This window comes from Ahaetulla prasina, chromosome 10 (genome assembly GCF_028640845.1).
Source record: "Ahaetulla prasina isolate Xishuangbanna chromosome 10, ASM2864084v1, whole genome shotgun sequence".
Lineage (NCBI taxonomy): Eukaryota > Metazoa > Chordata > Lepidosauria > Squamata > Colubridae > Ahaetulla > Ahaetulla prasina.
In genome coordinates, this window is record NC_080548.1 from 13,767,665 (window position 1) to 13,787,142 (window position 19,478).

The 19,478-nt window shown below is 43.1% G+C and overlaps 1 protein-coding gene across 3 annotated transcripts in view; it reads left to right on the top strand.

The window, feature by feature from the left end:
• Positions 1 to 19,478, top strand: part of MAN1C1 (mannosidase alpha class 1C member 1) — a 231,525-nt gene that overhangs the window by 188,571 nt on the left and 23,476 nt on the right. For 2 of the 3 annotated variants that reach the window (XM_058195041.1, XM_058195039.1), the window contains exons 4-6: positions 1,694 to 1,777; positions 9,555 to 9,649; positions 18,546 to 18,669. In XM_058195041.1, the coding sequence (XP_058051024.1) occupies positions 1,694 to 1,777; positions 9,555 to 9,649; positions 18,546 to 18,669 (303 nt within the window). The remainder of the gene's footprint in view (positions 1 to 1,693; positions 1,778 to 9,554; positions 9,650 to 18,545; positions 18,670 to 19,478) is intronic. The other variant, XM_058195040.1, reaches the window with a different exon arrangement.

Consider the following 19,478-nt stretch of genomic DNA (forward strand, 5'->3'; position numbering starts at 1 on the left):
GCAGAGGCTTCGTGGCCACGCTTGATACGGACTTCCGAGACCCGGTCGTCGGAGGGGGAGGGGGACACGACAGCACCTGAGGGCAGGACAAGAAGCAATGGGTGGAAACTAGTCAAGGAGAGAAGCAACTTAGAACTAAGGAGAAATTTCCTGATAGTTAGAACAATTAACCAGTGAAGCAACTTGCCTCCAGAAGTTGTGAATGCGCCAACCCTGGAAGTTTTTAAGAAGAGTTTGGACAACCGTTTGTCTGAAATAGTGTAAGGTTTCCTGCCTGAGCAGGGGTTGGAATAGAAGACCTCCAAGGTCCCTTTCAACTCTTGTATTCTGTCCTGTCCTGTCCTGTCCTGTCCTATCCGATCCTATCCGATCCTATCCTATCCTATCCTATCCTATCCTATCCTATCCTATCCTACTGTAACCTATCCTGTTCCTGCATTCCTATTTTTCTAATTGTCCCTTTTACGTAGTCCAGAAATACGTCCTCTGCCTGGAGGTGAGGAGGATGTTTGTGCATGCACACCTTTTGTAAAAGGCCGGTATTTATTCAGAAGACAAACCTGAATTGGCAGGAGGAAATTTTTTTAAAGGGATGGTTTGACTGCAATTGCTTTGACATTTCGCTGCTCTAAGATTTCTATGAGTAAAGGCCTAGTTGGAAAATTCAGTCCACTGCATCAATGTTATATATAAATTTAAAAAAAAAGGAAGGGAGGGAGGGGGTTGCTCAAGCTTGTTCCCATTATCGTCTCCTTTCCATCCATGCTCACTGATGTAAATCACTCTGAGGTCTTATTCTTATGTCTTCCCCACTTTACGTGAATAGATTTGTGAATTCCTCAAAATGCTAAAACCACCGAGAAAAGAATGTGGAGGCAACAAACAGTTGCTCTTACTCTCGTATATCACTGCTAGAAATGCTGAGCGTCTATGTCAGGGGTCCCCAAACTTGGCAGCTTTAAGACTTCTGGACTTCAAAGCAGTGGTGAAATCCAAATTTTCTTACTACTGGTTTTGTGGGTGTGGCTCGGTGGGCATGGCAGGGGAAAAATACTGCAAAATCTCCATTCCCTCCCCACTCCTGGGGGAAGGATATTGCAAAATCTCCATTCCCACCCCAATCTGGGGCCAGCCAGAGGTGGTATTTGCCGGTTCTCCGAACTACTCAAAATTTCTGCTACCGGTTCTCCTGAACCTGCTGGATCTCTTCCCCCCCCACCCGGTTTCAAAGCATGGCTGGAGAATTCTGGGAGTTGAAGTCCACAAGTCTTAAAGCTGCCAGGTTTGAAGATCTCTGGTCTATGCTAACTCTTCCTGGTAGATCTTAGTAAGCTGTTGCTGCTCATAATCGAATGATGCATTTTAAGTAATTTGACTATTGATAAGCGATGAAATATGGGAAGAGATTTTTCTTTTTTAAATTGAAATACTGGAGAGAACCAGCGAACAGCATCAACATCGTTCCAGATGTCCCCAAAGCCAGCTGGGGAATTCTGGAAGTGGAAGTCCACAGGTCTTAAAGTTACAGAGTTATTTCCATCCATGCCTTGCAAATATCTCTGCTAAGGATTGTGCAGTAAAGAGTCCTAAAAATGTGTTTTTAATACCCCGCTGCTTCAGTTGCACTTTCTTATCTTGACATTCACATATCTGTCAATGTACAATCTGAGATCTTCTTATTTTCTTCTTCCAGCAGAACGGTGAAGCCTCCTTATTTGAAGTGAACATCCGCTACGTTGGAGGACTTCTGTCTGCGTATTACCTGACAGGCGAAGAGGTTGGTACTACTGACCCACTGGCACGTCTTGAGTTGCGATAATGTATTTCCGAACGGAGAATCTCAGAAAACCACGCCTGTTCCCTTGCCTAAACCAGCTAAAAATGGTGCCTCTTGATAAATATCAGAGCACCGATGTTAGCTGCTAATTAAGTTGGGCATAATTACTTGGGCTGGCTCATCCAGTAAGATTTTCCTCCTGTGGACAATTTCTCCTGGGACCGTTTGCTGGGTTGGTACTTTGGTCTCTGCAGAAATGCCGCTGGCCACGGTTTTGGTTTTGCGGTCTGACTTTATTAATGACTTGAAGCTAGAGAGGAGTTGTGTCGCTCACAAGAGTCACATTAAACACTGCGGTGAACTATTTCCTTCTTCTTTTTTTAAGTGACAACCACTTTTAACTCTACCGCCCCGCCCCACCAAAATCTTCCTTGGCATTAAAGCAGTGGTGAAATGTAAAATTTGTTGCTACCGGTTCTGTCGGCACGGCTTGGGAGTGGGGAGGTTAATGTGACTGGGTGGCCACTTTTTTTTTTTTTAATTTTTAAAAGCATTTTTTCTACCACCTCTTTGGCCAAAGTGGTTGTAAAAAAATGCTTTTAAAAGCCTCTGACGATCCCAGCTGAGTTGCCTGATCATCAGAGCCTTTTCTTTTATTTTAAAAGCATTTTTTTTTTGCCTTTAAAAGAAGAAAAAGCCTCTGACGATCAAGCAACTCAGCTGGGATCGTCAGAGGAGCCTTTTAAAAGAATTTTTTCTACAACCTCTTCAGCCGAATCGGCCAAAGAAAAAATGCTTTTTAAAAGTAAAAAAAAAAAAACAACCACGGCTCAGCTGGGCATGGGGTGGGGGCAGGAATTTTTGCTACCGGTTCTCTGAACCACCCGCCACCATCGCTACCGGATCAGGTGATCCGGTCCGAACCGGGAGCATTTCACCCCTGCAATTTTTTTTTCATAAAAAAGTTTTATTTTTACAATCATATCAAACAGCTCATCCAATGTACAGTTATATACAACTAGTCGGGCTTGCCCAGTCACCACCCCCCTTTTTAACACTCTTCCCTCTTCTACCTTCTTCTACTTTCCAGACCTTCCTCTCTTTCTCTTATCTACATCCTCTCCTCCCTCCACCCGACACCTTCCTTCTCCCTCTTCTACCCCTCTTCCTTCCTCTTCTCCTCTTTCCTACCTCCTACTCTCTCCTCTTTTCTCCCTCCCCACCGTTCTAAAATGGTAACTGGGCAGACCCGACCCTACATTAATTATATTTATACATCTTCAATAATCCCTGTACATTAACCATCACTCCATCCTCTACCCTCAACCCCCCAATTCCCTCCCCTTACCCCCCACCCCCACCCCGACTTCCCAGAACAAAATGCAGGGTATCAAAACTAACAATCATAATCCAAAATAATTCCTAAATTATAATCTCTAGTCACTCCACACATAATCACACTCTCAATTCCCCTCTCCTTCAGAAATATATCTAATACAAAATATTTCCTAAATTTGCTATTCGATATTTTTTTATCTGATACTTATTTTGAATATAATCAATCCACATTTTCCATTCTAAAATATATTTTTCTTGTGTATAGTCTTTCAAGTAAGCAGAAATTTTTGCCATTTCTGCCAGATTTGATACTTAGAGTGTCCATTCTTCAATTGTAGGTAATTCTTCTTTCTTCCAATATTGAGCAATCAAAAGTCTCATGGCTGTTATTAAGTTCAAAATCAATTTAGTCTCTATAGCTGTACAATCCATAATTATTCCTAGTAGAAAGAACTGTGGAGTAAACTTAATCTTCTTTTTCAAAATATTCTGCATGATCCACCATACTTTAATCCAAAATGCTTTAACTTTTTTACAAGTCCACCATATATGGTAATAAGTGGCATCTTCACAATCGCATCTCCAACATTTAGCCTGTACATTAGGATACATACATGACAACTTTTTGGGGTCTAAATGCCATCTATAAAACATCTTATAAAAATTTTCTCTCATATTTTGCGCTTGTGTAAATTTAACATTCCTCACCCAAATTCTTTCCCAAGTTTCCAACATTATTGGTTGCTGAAAATTTTGTGCCCACTTAATCATACAATCCTTAACCAATTCAGTCTCTGAGTCTATTTCTACTAATACATTATACAACCTCTTAATATGCTGTTGGCCTTGATCTCTCATTTGTTTTAACAAATTATCCTCAGTTTGCTTAACACCTATTTTTTGATCTAATTTCCATCTAGCTTGTAATTGTCCATACTGAAACCATGTATTTCACCCCTGCATTAAAGTCATGTGTGATGAACTCCTAAATTTCATGGACTCATTCCAAGACATTCTTCATTAGCTCAACAAGGAGGAATGCATCAGTGAAGGCATTAATCGCCATAACCTTCGCGTATTAATTCTTGGAACTGATCTACCTAGGCAAGTGTTTCCATAAAACATGGCTACAAGTTGGAATCTCTTCAGTGAAAACTTTTACTATGAAATTTAGAATAGGCAGTAGACTTAAAAACAGGTTGATACACTTTTATGCTTTGGCTGTTGATCCGCTTCTGGGTGCAGGTCAAGGTATGGTTATTACCTTTAAAGCCCTTTATAGCAGGGGTCTTCAGCCTTGTCAACTTTAAGACTTGTGGACTTCAACTCCCAGAATTCCTCAGCCAGTGTTGCTGGTTGAGGAATTCTGGGAGTTGAAGTCCACAAGTCTTAAAGTTGACAAGGCTAGAGACCCCTGTGTTGTGACCCAGGCCCAAGTAGGTAGTAGTAGATGCAATCAGTTCAAAAACAGACTTCTAATAAACTCATTCTCAGCGTCATCCAAAATAAATCAAAGCAAATTCTTCATAATACAATTTTTCAGTCTTATCACCAACCTTGATCTAATTAGGCAAACTGCCAAAGGCTTTTCTTGGCAAAAGTTCAAAACCAGAAGATGCTGACAAGAAATAAATGCCGTTGCTGGTCTTTTAAGCCTTATGGGAGGAGCCAATCATCTTTTGGCCCTACTCCCGAGTTGTCCTCTTTGCTTGAGCTGCTCTTGCCTTTTGGCAGCTCTTCTCATGCGTGCATTAGGAACAGGCTCCTCCTGTTCCTTTGCCTCACTACTATCAGACTCTGGAGTCCACACCTCACTCCCCAATGGCCGTGGCCCCACCTTAGCCTTACCACTGTCTGACTCCGTTGCCAGCTCCGCAGGCTGCTGGCAGACCACACATGTATTCCCATTGTTATCCTCCAAGTTATACTTTAAAGTGAAACAGCCCACATGGCTGTCATAAACATTCCTCAACGTTTCAGGGCGCTTTGGCCTCAGGCTATAGGTTGTAAAGTATCTGTTGACACAGGCAGTGCTATTAAATCAAATCCAAGCCCTTCCCCCAGTTGAATGGCAGTATCATCTTTAGGGATCTGACAGTACTTACTGTGTTGCGGATCCCATCAGCCAAGTAATTTTGGCTGGTGGGATCCAGGAAATGGCCACAGCTCCGACTTTTTGGAATAACTTGCCTTCAGAGATGAGATCCGCTCCCTTCTCTTTTAGCCTTGAGGAAAAGCCTTAAAACCAGGCTATGGGGTCCTGAAGGAGAAAGCCACCCTGGCCCATCCTTCAAAGAATATTCTTTCCTTGGAGTAAATGGTCTCACAGGTGACCTTGCTTCCCAGGCCTATGACTTGTTCCAAAACAAACTTTGCAGCATGATATAATACCACCGAAGTAGAGTTCCTGCTTATTTTTCCGTTGTTCCGTGGTACACACTGAGACTGATTGCACTATATATTTTTGATGGCATAGAAAGGTCGCACAAAAAAATTTCTAGGACAGAAACTGGAGCATAGCAGTAGTTTGGCCTCCCACTGTGGCTTTGCATATAGAACAAGGGAGCTGCATGGTTCCAATGACAGATTGTAAGACCCTTGCAGTGCAAAAGTGTTATATGGTCAGCTTTTTGTCTTTTGAGAGGAGCAGCAAAGCACAGCAAGTTGTGACGCCTTTCCCCTCCCTCCAAGACTGTGGGGTTTTTTGTACTTAATTCTTACAAGTTAGCTTTGTCACTGGTGCCTTGGTAATGGTGCTTTCCTCATTTAGACAAAAGCTTTGGATCCTGCAAGATGTCTCTGTAAATCACTTAACATTCTTCCCTTTATAACAAGTAAACTCTTGATTAATATATCTGTAGAAGGATGCTGGTCTTCTCGCTTTTCAACAAGTTCAGTTCCTGTGGTGACTGGAGCAAATGGGGAATTAGGAGAAGATGTGTGTTGTGACCCAGGCCCAAATAGGTGTAGTATTAGACGCAATCAGTTCAAAAACAAACAGACTTTATTAAAACAGCTGATTCTCAGCGTAGTCCAAACTAAATCAAAGCAAATTCTTCATAACACAATTCTTCAGTCTTATCACCAACCTTGGTCTAATTAGGCAAACTGCCAAAGGCTTTTCTTGGCAAAAGTTCAAAAGCAGAAGACTCCAACGAGAAAGAAATGCAGCAAGACAAGGAGCAAGGCTATCAACATCGTTTTCCGACAAAGAGCCCAAATGCCGTTGCTGGTCTTTTAAGCCTTATAGGAGATGCCAATCATCTCCTGGCCTTACTCCCGAGTCGTCCTTTTTACATTAGCTGCTCTTGTCTTCTAGCAACTCTTCGCATGTGTGCACTAGGAACAGGCTTCTCCTGTTCCTCTGCCTCTCTACTGTCAGCCTCTGGAGGCTCCGGAGTCCGCACCTCACTCCCAAATGGCCCTGGCCTCATTTCTGCCTCCGATGCAGAGCCCTCATCCGGGCCTTCCCCAGCCTCCAGGACTGGCCCAAGTTCTTCCTCAGCCTCATCACTGTCTGATTCCACTGCCAGCTTCTCAGGCTGCTGGCGGACCACAATAATGTCCCTGTTTGCAAGTTTTCAAAAACACACCGAGAAACTGACTAGAACAGGGAATTGTTCTAAAGCTTTACAAGTAGTCCTTGACTTATGACCATATTTGAGCCCTGAATTATAGTCGTAAGACATGGTGGTTGTTATGACAGCCCACCAGTCACAGAGGAAGGAGGGGCGTGTGAAAAGCTAATGGAGATTCTTACTTCTCTGTTCCCACTCAGAACTATTTTCAGTCCTGGCCAAAGTCTTAATTCATGATGGTGTCAAAAAAAACACATGGATTGTGATGCCTTTTAGTGGAGCTTAGAGGTGGAGAAGAATTTTTTTGAGAGCTGAATGCATTCAGAAAGAGGCATCATTGTTGGGGTTCATACCCATTGTTGTCTCCCTCCCCCTCCTATACAACCTTCCCTAATATATTGTTTGCCAGATATAGAATCATAAAATTGTCAAGTAGGAAAGAATGTCAAGGGTCATCTAACCCACTGTTGTCTAAACTAGACAGCTGTAAGGTGTGTGGACTTCAACTCCCATGCTGACTGGGGAATTCTGGAAGTTGAAGTCCACATATCTTGTATATGAAAAGAAACCCAAGAGAAACTACATGGATGTCGTATCCCCCATCCTTTTGCACTCCTCCATCCAGTGAGGTGCTCAGTCTTTGAAATATTTCTCACAGCCAAAGATAGATGCGCATTCCACGCTGATCTCTCTCAAGGCTGTATCCCAGGGTTACCTACAGCAGCCAAAGGGGAGTGACCTCTACAACCCACAAAATTGCTCCGTTGATGGATGTGATTGATGACACACCCGGGGGGGAGGGGGGAAACAGGGTCATAATTGGAGTGTAACTTACGTAGGGTCAGAGCTGGCTTCACTGGGGCTTCACTTTATTTGTACAAGCCCCCACCCTTAGAGAAGTTGCTATGGATCCCCTGCTGTGCTTGAGTGAAGTTTATTGTTTCCCCCTTAATTTCTAATGGAACCCTATCAAGTTCTTGCAGATCCCTTGGGGTTCCTCAGAAAAGTTTGAAAAAATCCAAACTCTCCTCACCGGCGGTTCCAAGGATTGAATCCAAGATTTCCATGTGTAATATATGTGCTGCATCTTAGCTATCGGGGGCCTTCTATTTTTTCCTTAAGTTCAAAAGGCTGAATTTTTCTTATCTGAATTCATTTCCAGTCTGGGTTTTTATCTTTAATATGGGTGTTTGTGTAATTGCTGAATAGGCTCATACAATTGCTTGAATAGTTCACAATAGGTGTCTACTGAATACCGGTCCTTGAAAAACGAAATGAAAAAAGATTCATTTCCTTTCTTATTACGCCTTTAGTTTCAGTTTGTAAGGGGAAATAATGTTGAAATAGTAAAAAAGATAGAATCTCGTTAATTGAAACAACGCTGTTTTAACGGAACTGGGACAGCAAACTGCACTGATAAAATCGAGTTTTTGAAGACCATTTAAAACAGACCAGGTATCAAAGTTTCTAATGCCTATTAAAGATCAAACTCACTTGCACGCCCTATTCCATGATGGGACAATCCAAAAGCCACCATCCAAAGCCATCTACTACATCTCAAGCTTAGAGTGATGGCAGAGAAATAAGATTTGTGTGGTTTCCATAGTGGAAGCCCTGAGATGGTTTCTCATTTATTTTTTGTCTCATCTGTTTTCATGATTTTATTATTATTATCTCTTTTATTCATTAAACATGAAACTCAGTCAACTGATCATTTGAAAACGTGTCACAAATGCTATTGACTGATGCTAATGGTTGATACTGGTTGCTGCCAGTGTCCTAGGTATCAACCAAGTATCTTCTTAAAATATATGATGTTCCGAGTAATGCAGTTTTTTGCAGATCCGCTCGTGTTATTGCAGGAACCTGCAACTTCTTGATGTGTTTTATAAAATTCTTGGACATGGTACCAACTGCCCCGATGACAATGGGCTTCACTGTTACATGTTTCATACATAGCCGTGTAGTTTCGATGGCCAGGTCACGATATTTTGTGATTTTTTTTCCAGTTCTTTTTCTTCGATTCTGGCGTCTCCTGATACAACAATAACAATAAACATCATCATCATCATCATCATTATTATTATTATTATTATTATTATTATTATTATTATTATTATTATTATACATAAAATGACAGTATACGCAGCAAACGAGATAACTATGCTGGATTATTATTATTATTATTATTATTTTATTATTATTATTTTATTATCTTTATCGTATTTATTTAACGTATCTTTTCTTTTATGTACACTGAGAGCATATGCACCAAGACAAATTCCTTGTGTGTGTCCAATCACACTTGGCCAATAAAAATTCTATTCTATTCTATTCTATTCTTTATTCATTAAACATGAAACTCAGTCAACTGAACATTCAAAAGGGCATCACAAATACCATTGACTGGTGCTAATGGTTGATACGGGTTGCTGCCAGCGTCCTAGGTATCAACCAATTACCTTCTTAAGATGTACGATGTTCCAAGTAGCGCAGTTTTTTGCAGTTCTGCTGGTGTTATTGCAGGAAGCTGCATTATTATTATTATTATTAGTAGTAGTAGTAGTAGTAGTAGTAATAGTATTATGCCACCTGTGCTCTAGTTGTCAACAGGAGCTAAACTACATTCACGCTGAGAAAAGATGCTCATTAGTCAATCTTGACCCCCGTCAGGATCGAACTCCAGGCGGTGGGCAGAGTTTGCCTGCAATGCTGCATTCTAACCACTGCACCATCAGGGCTCCTGGTGTAGCAGGAAGTACCTCCAAGTGGCTGAACATAGGGAGATCTATGTTTAGAAATCCAGCTCCCATTTATTACAGTATCTGCTTCTTGACCCCCTCCTCTCTTTCTTCTAACAGGTCTTCAAGAGCAAAGCTCTAGAACTTGGAGAGAAACTTCTCCCGGCCTTTAACACACCAACAGGAATCCCACGAGGCGTCATCAACCTGGGCAGGCAAGGAACAGTAATGTGTTGTTGCTAACGTATAGAGAATAAGATGGGAAACCTGCCTGGATTTATGACCTTTCTTGCCACCGTTGTTAAGTGAATCACTGCAGCTGTTCAGAGGGTTGTTGAGTGAATCTGACTTCCCCATTGGCCTTGCTTGTCAAAAGGTCACAAAAGTTAACCACGTGACTCTGGAATGCTGCAGCGTTGCCAAAATATGAGTTGGTTGCCAAGGGTCCCAATTTTGATCACATGATCACAGGGTGCTGCAATGGTCGTATGAAAAACAGCCATAAGTTACTTTTTTTCAGTGCCGTTGTAACTTTGAATGGTCACTTAATGAATTGTTATAAGTCGATACTATCTGTCATGTTTTCAGCAGGAGCCAAGCCAATGCTGTCAGAAAGCAAATATGGATTAGCTTTCAGTTTCTTCCACAACATGGCACTTTCTACCAGGGGTGAAATGCTCCTGGTTTGGACTGGATCGGCTGATCCAGTAGCAATGGGGGTGGGTGGTTAGGAGAAACGGTAGCAAAAATTCCTGACCCTGCCATGCCCAGCTGAGCCATGCGATCGTCAGAGCCTTTTTTTAAAAAAAAAACTTTTAAAAGCGACACGATTGTCAGAGCCGAAGAGGTTGTTAAAAAAATGCTTTTAAAGGGTTAAAACAAGGCTCTGACAATCCCAGCTGAGGTGCCTGATCCTCAGAGCCTTTTTTTTTTACTTTTAAAAGCATTTTTTAAAAGGTAAAGCAGCTGAAGCCCGCTAGGCAAAAAAATGGGGGGTGTAGGCAAAAATGGGGAGGTTCATTTGAAAGAGACACAGAGAGAGGGAGGGAAGGAGGGAAGGAAGAGAGGGAGGGAGGAAGAAAGAAAGAAAGAAAGAAAGAAAGAAAGAAAGAAAGAAAGAAAGAAAGAAAGAAAGAAAGAAAGAAAGGAGGGAGGAAGAAAGAAGGGAGGGAGGGAGGGAGGGAGGGAGGAAGGAAGAAAGAAAGAAAGAAAGAAAGAAAGAAAGAAGGGAGGGAGGGAGGGAGGGAGGGAGGGAGGGAGGGAGGGAGGGAAAGAAAAGGAGAGGAAGGAAGGACTACAAACCTGGCACTAGACACAGCTTCAGACGATAATCCAGGGCTGGAAGGGACCTGAAGGTCATCTAGTCCAACCCTGCTCCACCAGGACATTGTTAGTGAGTTTCTGTCTTTTGACCCTCCAGTCATATGACTCTCCCACCAAGCCACGCCCACAGAACCGGTAGGAAAGAAATTTAGATTTCACCACTGCTTTTTACCTATATGGAGGCTGAGATTAGGCTCCCAGTGATTTATTAACCCAGCCTAATTCGGAGAATTTCCCTGTAACTCTTGCAGTGGGGTTTTCATTGCCTTAAATCAATATTTCTCAATCTTGGTGTCTTTAAAATAGGTGGACTTCAGCTCCCAGAATATCCCAGAATATCTGGGGGATTCTGGGAGTCGAAGTCCACCTTTCTTAAAGTTACCAAATTTGAGAAACATTGATCTGAGGCAATGCTAGGTGTGCAATTCTGGGAGTTGAAGTCCACACCTAAGTCTCCAAGGTTGAAAAACACTTTCTTGGATCGTGAAGTTGTTCACAGGGCAGAGTTTCCTCCCAATCTAACTGTGTTACAGAAACCAGAATGACTCAAGCCAACCTTTCCCTGGTTACTTGAACTGACCCTTTTCAGATCTAGCTCCTGTCATCCCTAATCGACTACAGCTATTCTGGCTGATAATTGGAACTCGGAACCAATATAGCAGAAACTGCCAGGCTGGAGAAAGATTGGCCTGAACTGAAACCAAAGTTGGCACAGTTGACTAATTTCTGAATTTCCCTTAGAGGCGAATTGAAAAGCATTTTCTGCTTCAACGTGCTTGTTCTCTCCAGTCATAACCTCTCTCCGCGCCTTTGTTTTTGTAATCACAAGTTCCCAGCTGTTCTCTTGGTTTCAGCTTATTCCTGGCATCTCTGTGTTGGTTGGGTGGTACGAATTTGAAAGACCCTTGTGTTGTGACCTAGGCTCACTTAGGCATAAAAGACACACTTAGTCCCAAATAAAAACTATTTTATTATAACAGCTGAGAATTACTTCATTCTCAGCTTAGTCCAAATTAAGCCCAAAACAAAAAGTCCTTCGGCCTTATCACAAACCTTTATCTTCTTTGGCACCCTGCCAAAGGCTTTTCTTGGTAAAGCCCCACGAAGTTCAGAAACAAGAGACACTGAATAGAAACGGATGTAGCAACGCTGCTTACCTACAAAGAGCCCAAGAGCCTTTGCTGTTCTTTTAAGCCTTATGAGAGGGGCCAATCATCTCCTGGCCTTACTCCCGAGTCGTCCTTTTTGCTTTAGCTGCTCTTGCCTTCTGGCAGCTCTTTGCATACGTGCACAGGCTCCTCCTGTTCCTCTGCTTCTCTGCTGTCCGCCTCTGGATGCTCTGGAGTCCGCACATCATTCCCAGAGGGCCCTGGTCCCATCTTTGCCTCTGATGCAGAACCCTCGTCTGGGCCTTCCCCTGACTCCAGGACTGGCCCATTGTCCTCCCCAGCCTCCTCACTGTCCAACTCCGCTGCTAGCTCTGTGGGCTGCTGGCGGATCACAACACCTTGCCTGAGATTTTGGAGTGCCCTCAGCTGAGAGAAAGAGGTGAATTAAAATTAACTGATGAAGCCCAGTCCTATGTTTTTTTGCCATCATCCCGCTGCATTTCTGTAACCTCTCTGGCCTGACTTTACCATTTTTACAACGTTTAGTTCGGCATGTTCCTCTAAACAAGACCTAATTTTTGCTCTTTGAATTGTCAGCCTGAATCCTAGAGTAATGAATCTTTGCCTTGGATGTCATTCTTGAGGAGCATTCTTAGGGCAGTTAGGATATCACTCCAGACCAGGTCTCAGACTCCACAACTGGCTGGGGAACCCTGGGAATTAAAGTCCACATATTTTAAAACTGAAGTTAAGATTCGTTGCTCTAGACCAGAGATCCACAACCCCCAGTCCATGGACCAGTACTGGTCCATGGCCTGCCAGGAACTGGTCCGTTAAGCAAGCAAAGCCCTGTCCATGCACATGCAGAACCATGAAACCATGCCCCCCTCTCCCCCCCCCCCGGTCTACGGAAATACCGCTCTCCACAGAACCAGTCCATGGCACCCAAAAGGTTGGGGGCCACTGCTCTAGACTTCCAAGTTGTTCAATAATTTGGCCGAACGTGGTCCTTCCCTCCTCCCTCCCTCCCTTCCTCCCATCTCTTTCCCTCCCTCCCATCCATCTCTTTCCTCCTTCCTCCTCCTCCCTCCCTCCCTCCCATCTCTTTCCTCCTCCCTCCCTCCCATCTCTTTCCTTCCTTCCTTCCTTCCTCCCTCTCTCCTCCCATCAATCTCTTTCCCTCACTCTCCCCATCTCTTTCCTTCCTTCCTCCCATTTCTTTCCTCCTCCTTCCTTCCTCTTTCCTTCCTCTCTCCTCCCATCTCTTTCTTCCTTCCCTCTCTCTAACTGCCTTCCCATTTCTTTCCTCCTCCTTCCTCTTTCTTCCCATCTCTCCTCCCATCTCTTTCTTCCTCCTCCTTCCATCTCTGTCCTTCCCTCCCTCCCTTCCTTTCTTCCTCCCTCCCTCCCTCCCATCTTTCCTTCCTTCCCCTCCTCCCTCTGTCTCTGTCCCTCCCTCCCTCCCTCTTTTCCTCACTCTCACCATCTCTTTCCTTCCTTCCCTCCCTCCCTCCCATCACTTTCCCTCCCTCCATCTCTTTTCTTTCTTTCCTTCCTTCCTTCCTTGCCCTGAGACAAGGAGCTGCAGGTTGCTCACCACTGAACCATCCATCCCCAAACCAGGGAACTTGGCTAGCATTGAAAAATACTTGGAGGCCTCCAGAAGAACAACGTGCCTTGATTAGAAAGTACAGAAGCTGCGTGACTGCTAAAGGCTCCTGCAGGGGCTCCTAATCCAGAGGGATATAAGGGGGACATTCAGCAAAATGTGGAGATTTTGAGGATCAAAAGTCTGGCTGGGAAAGGAATCGGCACAGGCTGTCCAACTGTTAACCTGACTTGGCCAAGAAGAATCTCTTTTTCTCCCTTTTTCAGTTTCCTATAATTTAGAAGAATAACTTGGACCTCTTCCTGGAGGCAAACCAAACGAGATTTATGACACAAGAAATTTCTTATGATTTCAGCCTATTAATCTTGTTTGCTGAGTAGTACTGGAAATGTATTGCTAAGCAACCACCATTTTAAGAACTAAAATGACATAATTTTTTAAGGAACGATAGACCAAGGTGTTGAGGTGAGCATTTGTATGTAGAACTTTTAAGTTATACCTATTTTTTGAGGGTGGAGAATAATTCTCCGGGAAGCCAAGTCAAAGATTTGCATTTGCCTTCCTGCTTAAAATTGAGATTAGAACCACGAGGGGAGGCCAGTGGAGAGAAGAAAGGGAAATCAGTCGGAGAACACTAGAAGGAAGAAAAACCATTTTAAATTTAGCCCTCCATCCTCATTCATTTGAACATGAACAGCCTTGTTTGCTCTGAGAATAATCTATGTTAAAGTTAACCTGCGAGAAACACTTATTGGTATCATCACTCTGGGTGGTGAAACCCACCAATGAATGTGATGATCAGAGTACCCAGGTAAGGAAGAAACATCCTGTTTCAAGTAGTTTAATCATAAATAAAAGAACCCCCAACAAGCCATCATTACAGGTATATATCTACAAAGATCTCACAGGAGCAGCTGAAGGCAGCTCCTTGAGAGTCAAGGAATCCATCTCAAACTAATCCTGCCAAGACTGCAGACATAACCCTTGTAACATCTTCCCTTTTTCATTAATCACATTTTAAAACATTACAAAACCCCACTAACCCTATTAGCATTACATATATACATTAAAACAATATAAAACACCATATTACTAAAACACTACAAACACTGCAAAACACTTGAAACATGCGAAGTTCCAATGCAAGCAACTGTAACATCTTCCCTTCATATTAACACAATTATCACATACTAAAATATTATAAAACATTGTGAAACATGCAAAGTTCCGATACAAGCAATTGTATCAACACCTACTGGAGATAAAAGATGGATTGTCAGCATCCCTTAGAACAAGGGTCTCCAAACTTGGCAACTTTAGGATTTGTGGACTTCCCTCCCAGAATTCCCCTGCCAGTTAAAGACCAGAATAAAATAGCATAGCATAGCATAGCATAGCATAGCATAGCATAGCATAGCATAGCATAGCATAGCATAGCATAGCATAGCATAGCATAGAACAGAACAGAACAGAACAGAACAGAACAGAACAGAACAGAACAGAATAGAATAGAATAGAATAACAGAGTTGGAAGGGACCTTGGAGGTCTTCTAGTCCAACCCCCTGCTTAGGCAGGAAACCCTACTGTCCAAGTAAGTCAGAAAAAGTGTTCTAAGCCTGTTCTCTCTGACTAATGTCTAAAGGTTGGTTTGAAGGTGCAATCTCTCGCTTGGATTATTGTAATGCTCTCTACATGGGGCTTCCCTTGAGGTGCACCTGGAGGCTTCAGTTGGTCCAGAATGCAGCTGCGCGGGTGATAGAGGGTGCTTCGCGTAGCTCCCGTGTAACACTGCTCCTGCGCAGACTGCACAGGCTACCTGTGGCCTTTCGGGTGCACTTTAAGGTTTTGGTCACTACCTTTAAAGCGCTCCATGGCTTAGGGCCTGGGTACTTACGGGACCGCCTGCTGTTACCTCATGTCTCCCACCGACCCGTACGCTCTCACAGAGAGGGACTTCTCAGGGTGCCATCCGCCAAGCAATGTCGGCTGGCAGCCCCCAGGGGAAGATCCTTCTCTGTGGGGGCTCCCACCCTCTGGAACGAACCTCCCCCGGGTTTACGCCAAATACCTGACCTTCGGACCTTCCGCCGCGAATTGAAAACACATCTATTTATTCGCGCGGGGCTGGCTTAAATTTTATTGGTTTTAAATTTTCTATTATTAATTTTAAGGTTTTTTTTAGTTTTATATATTTTAAAGTTTTTAGGCCAACTATATAATAAGTTTTTTAATCTGTATTTTAATTGTATATTGTACCGTTTGTTTTACCTTGGCTGTACACCGCCCTGAGTCCTTCGGGAGAAGGGCGGTATAAAAATTGAATAAATAATAATAATAATAATAATAATAATAATAATAATAATAATAATAATAATAATAATAATAATAATCAGGGATCACAATTGTTTCCATCTGAAGTTGTGAGAATCTCACTTCTGCAGAGGGGCTCCATTGTTATGCATTAACTGGCCTTCCTCTGGCCCCGACCATCATGTTTTCGTCATTTACTTGGGCCTTATGAAAATCTGTTTCGGGAGGCACAAAAAAGGGGAAGAGTCATTTGGAGCCGGGCAGCCCCAAAATCAAATCAAATCAAATCAATAGACTTCTACTGCTGGCTCAGAGCATTCTACCTTTTATGCTGCAGTCCTGAATGGTACCCTTCAGTTTGTGGCACATGGCAGCCACAATGTCTGATCTCTTTATGGATTCCAAGAGAAGCCCCACTGAATTTTAACTAAAACAAGGGTCTCCAACCTTGGCAACTTTAAGACTTGTGGACTTCAACTCCCAGAGTTCCTCAGCCAGTGAGGAATTCTGGAAGTTGAAATCCACAAGTCTTAAAGTTGCCAAGGTTGGAGAGTCCTGACCTACAAGCTTCCCTAGCACAAGGTCCTTGGTTTCAGTAACACCCAAGTAGATGATCTTTCATGGACTTCCATGTAACATAAAACGAGGATTTGAGGATCCAAAATGGCAGAAAATTTTCAGAAAGATTTCCTGAGGTTCTTGTCTCAGATTCCCCAGCATTTTCTGCCATTGTGGGTCCTCAAATCCTCGTTTTCTGTTAAATGGAAGCCAAGGAGGTTGTAGAAAAAATGCTTTTAAAAGGCTCTGACGATCCCAGTTGAGCCGCGCAATCATCAGAGGGGTTTTTTTTTACTTTTAAAAGCATTTTTTCGGCCAAAGAAAAAATGCTTTTAAAAGTAAAAAAAAACAAAAAAACAACCTCTGATGATCGTGCGGCTCAACTGGGCATGGGGGGGGGGAGGTATTTTTGCTACCGGTTCTCCAAACCACCCGCCGCCATCGCTACCGGATCAGGCGATCCGGTCCAAACCGGGAGCATTTCACCCCTGCTAGGTTTAAGGGAGATCTGTGGTGGATTTACCCCACAATCCCTTGTGGAGATAGATGGGATTCACCTAGAAGTATTAAACTGCACCCAAAGCCCCATCTTATTTCCCCAAGTCCTAGTCAAAGGAAGAACCCTGGCTTTTCAATGCTGCAAGTTTTTATTTTTAAATGGTTAAAAAAGTGTGGATCCTCTGGAGTCCATTGGCCAAACCTCTTAGCGCCATCTGCTGCCTCCCTGTAATTCCTCCCTCCAGATAATCATAGCCATGATAATTGTCTCTGGGAAAAAGAAGTCTTAGCTGCAATCTGCCTCCCATACTAATCAAGAGTTATTAGGATCAGGTCTTCCTGTTTTTGAGACGGCAGTCATTGAACTTCTCTCAAGCCGACAATTACGAAGGCTATTTTCAACCCAAACCTAAAAATATAGGCTGCTCTGCAGAGGTTGAGATGATCTTAATAGACTGTAATCAAGATGGTTGTGTTGGCTGATTGGAGAAGATGAGTAAGGAAGCAAAATCTGGGAAAGTTCCTACAATTGCTTTGCTTTTTTTCCAAAATTTCCTGAAGTTTTACCATTTGGCGAAACCAGAATGTTCATTGCATTTCTCGGGGGTCTTAGATCTAAAGCTCTAAATCAGGGGTCTCCAACCTTGGCAACTTTAAGACTTGTGGACTTCAATTCCCAGAACTCTGGGAGTTGAAGTCCGCAAGTCTTAAAGTTGCCAAGGTTGAAGACCCCTGCTCTAGATGTTTGCTTTTGACCACAGATTGTCCCTCCTGCCTCTTCCATAGGCTAAGCTTACCTCCTGAGTGTTTACGTCTTTTAAAAGCACAGTCATGCCTGTCAAAATACACACTGTATTCAAAGCTACTCTTCATTTGGCTTACCAGACTTAATATCCTATGTGTGTTTAGGGTATATATTTAAATATATCCTGTTGCCAACAAATGCAGAGGAATAACAGCAGTGTTCAAAAGAAAATGTATGGCACATGTGACTTTTTATATCTTTACCTGCTAAGTACTGCAGATCCAGGTATATCAGCCGCTGTGCTGTCTGTTTGTTTTCTTTGTAGCCAGACCAAATGCCTTTCCAGAACACGTGACACCCTCTCAAACACCCAAAATTATACAATATTATTCTGAAAATAAGGTTGCTGGAAATAAGGAGACAGATGTAATCTCACCTGGAGAGATTTGAGCTTTAAAGTTAACGCATTAGGTTAGGGGTCTGCAAACTTGGTTCTTTTAAGTCTTGTGGACTTCAACTGCAAAGCTGGCTGAGGAACTCTGGGAGTCCACAAGTCTTAAAAGAGCCAAGTTTGCAGACCCCTGCATTAGGTTCAAGGGGCCTTTTCTAGTACAGATGTCCATGATCAGATTTTTGGCCAATTTAGCCCAGTGTTTTTCAGGAACGTGGAGAGGAAAGCCGAGGTATACAACTAATGAGTAAATCACTTTTAAGATACATGGACTTCAGTTCCCAGAATGCCATTCATGCTGGCTAGGGAAATCTGGGAAGCTGAATGAAGTCCAAACATCTTAATGTTTCCACCATTGGGAAAACGCTAAAATAAATACACAATGTTGTACAGACTAAGCCCTGCAAAGAATAGAACTAGATCAAGCTTGTACAGTAAAGGGAAACTGCCTGGGATTCTTATTTCTTTGTATGCTTAGCTTTATTTTTATTTTTCTGTTTCCCCCAGTGGCATGAGCTGGAGTTGGGGATGGGCATCAGCAGGAAGCAGCATTTTAGCTGAATTTGGGAGCCTCCACTTAGAATTTATGCACCTTTCAGAACTGTCTGGAAACTCGGTATATGCTGAAAAAGTAAGTATGCCCTTCCTTCCTTCCTTCCTCTTTTCTCTTTCTTCCTCACTCTTACCAATTAGTGTGAAGTGATTCCTCTCCCTCTTTCAACCTGCTACCATGTCTCCCTTCATGAACACGTTCACTTAGCCACCCAAAGCAGCCTCTAATGAAATTCACTTTGTGTCTGTAACAAGGGCCCAGATTTGAGAAACAGGAATCTCACACCTCCACCTGAATCCCAGCCATAATCATTCTGGCGAACGCAAGTGCGTCGCTTCTGCTTGCGGCTGTGGCAGAGAACCTGTAAGAGGTTAGGGTGCAATTGCTATTAACTCAGGAGCCGAAGCTCAGGGTCTCCTTCGGGCCAAGCATTTTGGCTAACTCCATCCAGTTGTACTGAGGCACCGTCTGCCTGCCAGCAAAATTGCTACTATCCCACATAAGAAAGACACCGCAGGTCAGTGAAGTCTTTAGAACCATGTTTCTCAACCGTAGCAGCTGGCATGGCTGGATTTCGAACCCCACAATTCCCCAGTTCTGCTGGCTAGGGAATTCTGGGAGTTGAAAGCCAGCCATCTTAAAGTTGCCAACACTGAGAAGTGCTGCTTTAGAATATCTCCCATTCCCTCTGATAGCTTCTTCTGTTACTTCTCTTGAGAAATTGCACAGTAATGGGACTTTTTCCAAAGTGGGTAGAGGCCAGAGTCCTTCTCCTGCTGTGAATTTCTTAAAGATTCAGAAGAAACCTTTGAAGAGTGTGGGATGATTATTGCTGAGAGTTGATAGTAGCTGTGGGTACCCTTTGCATCTGGTGATTACTTCATGCC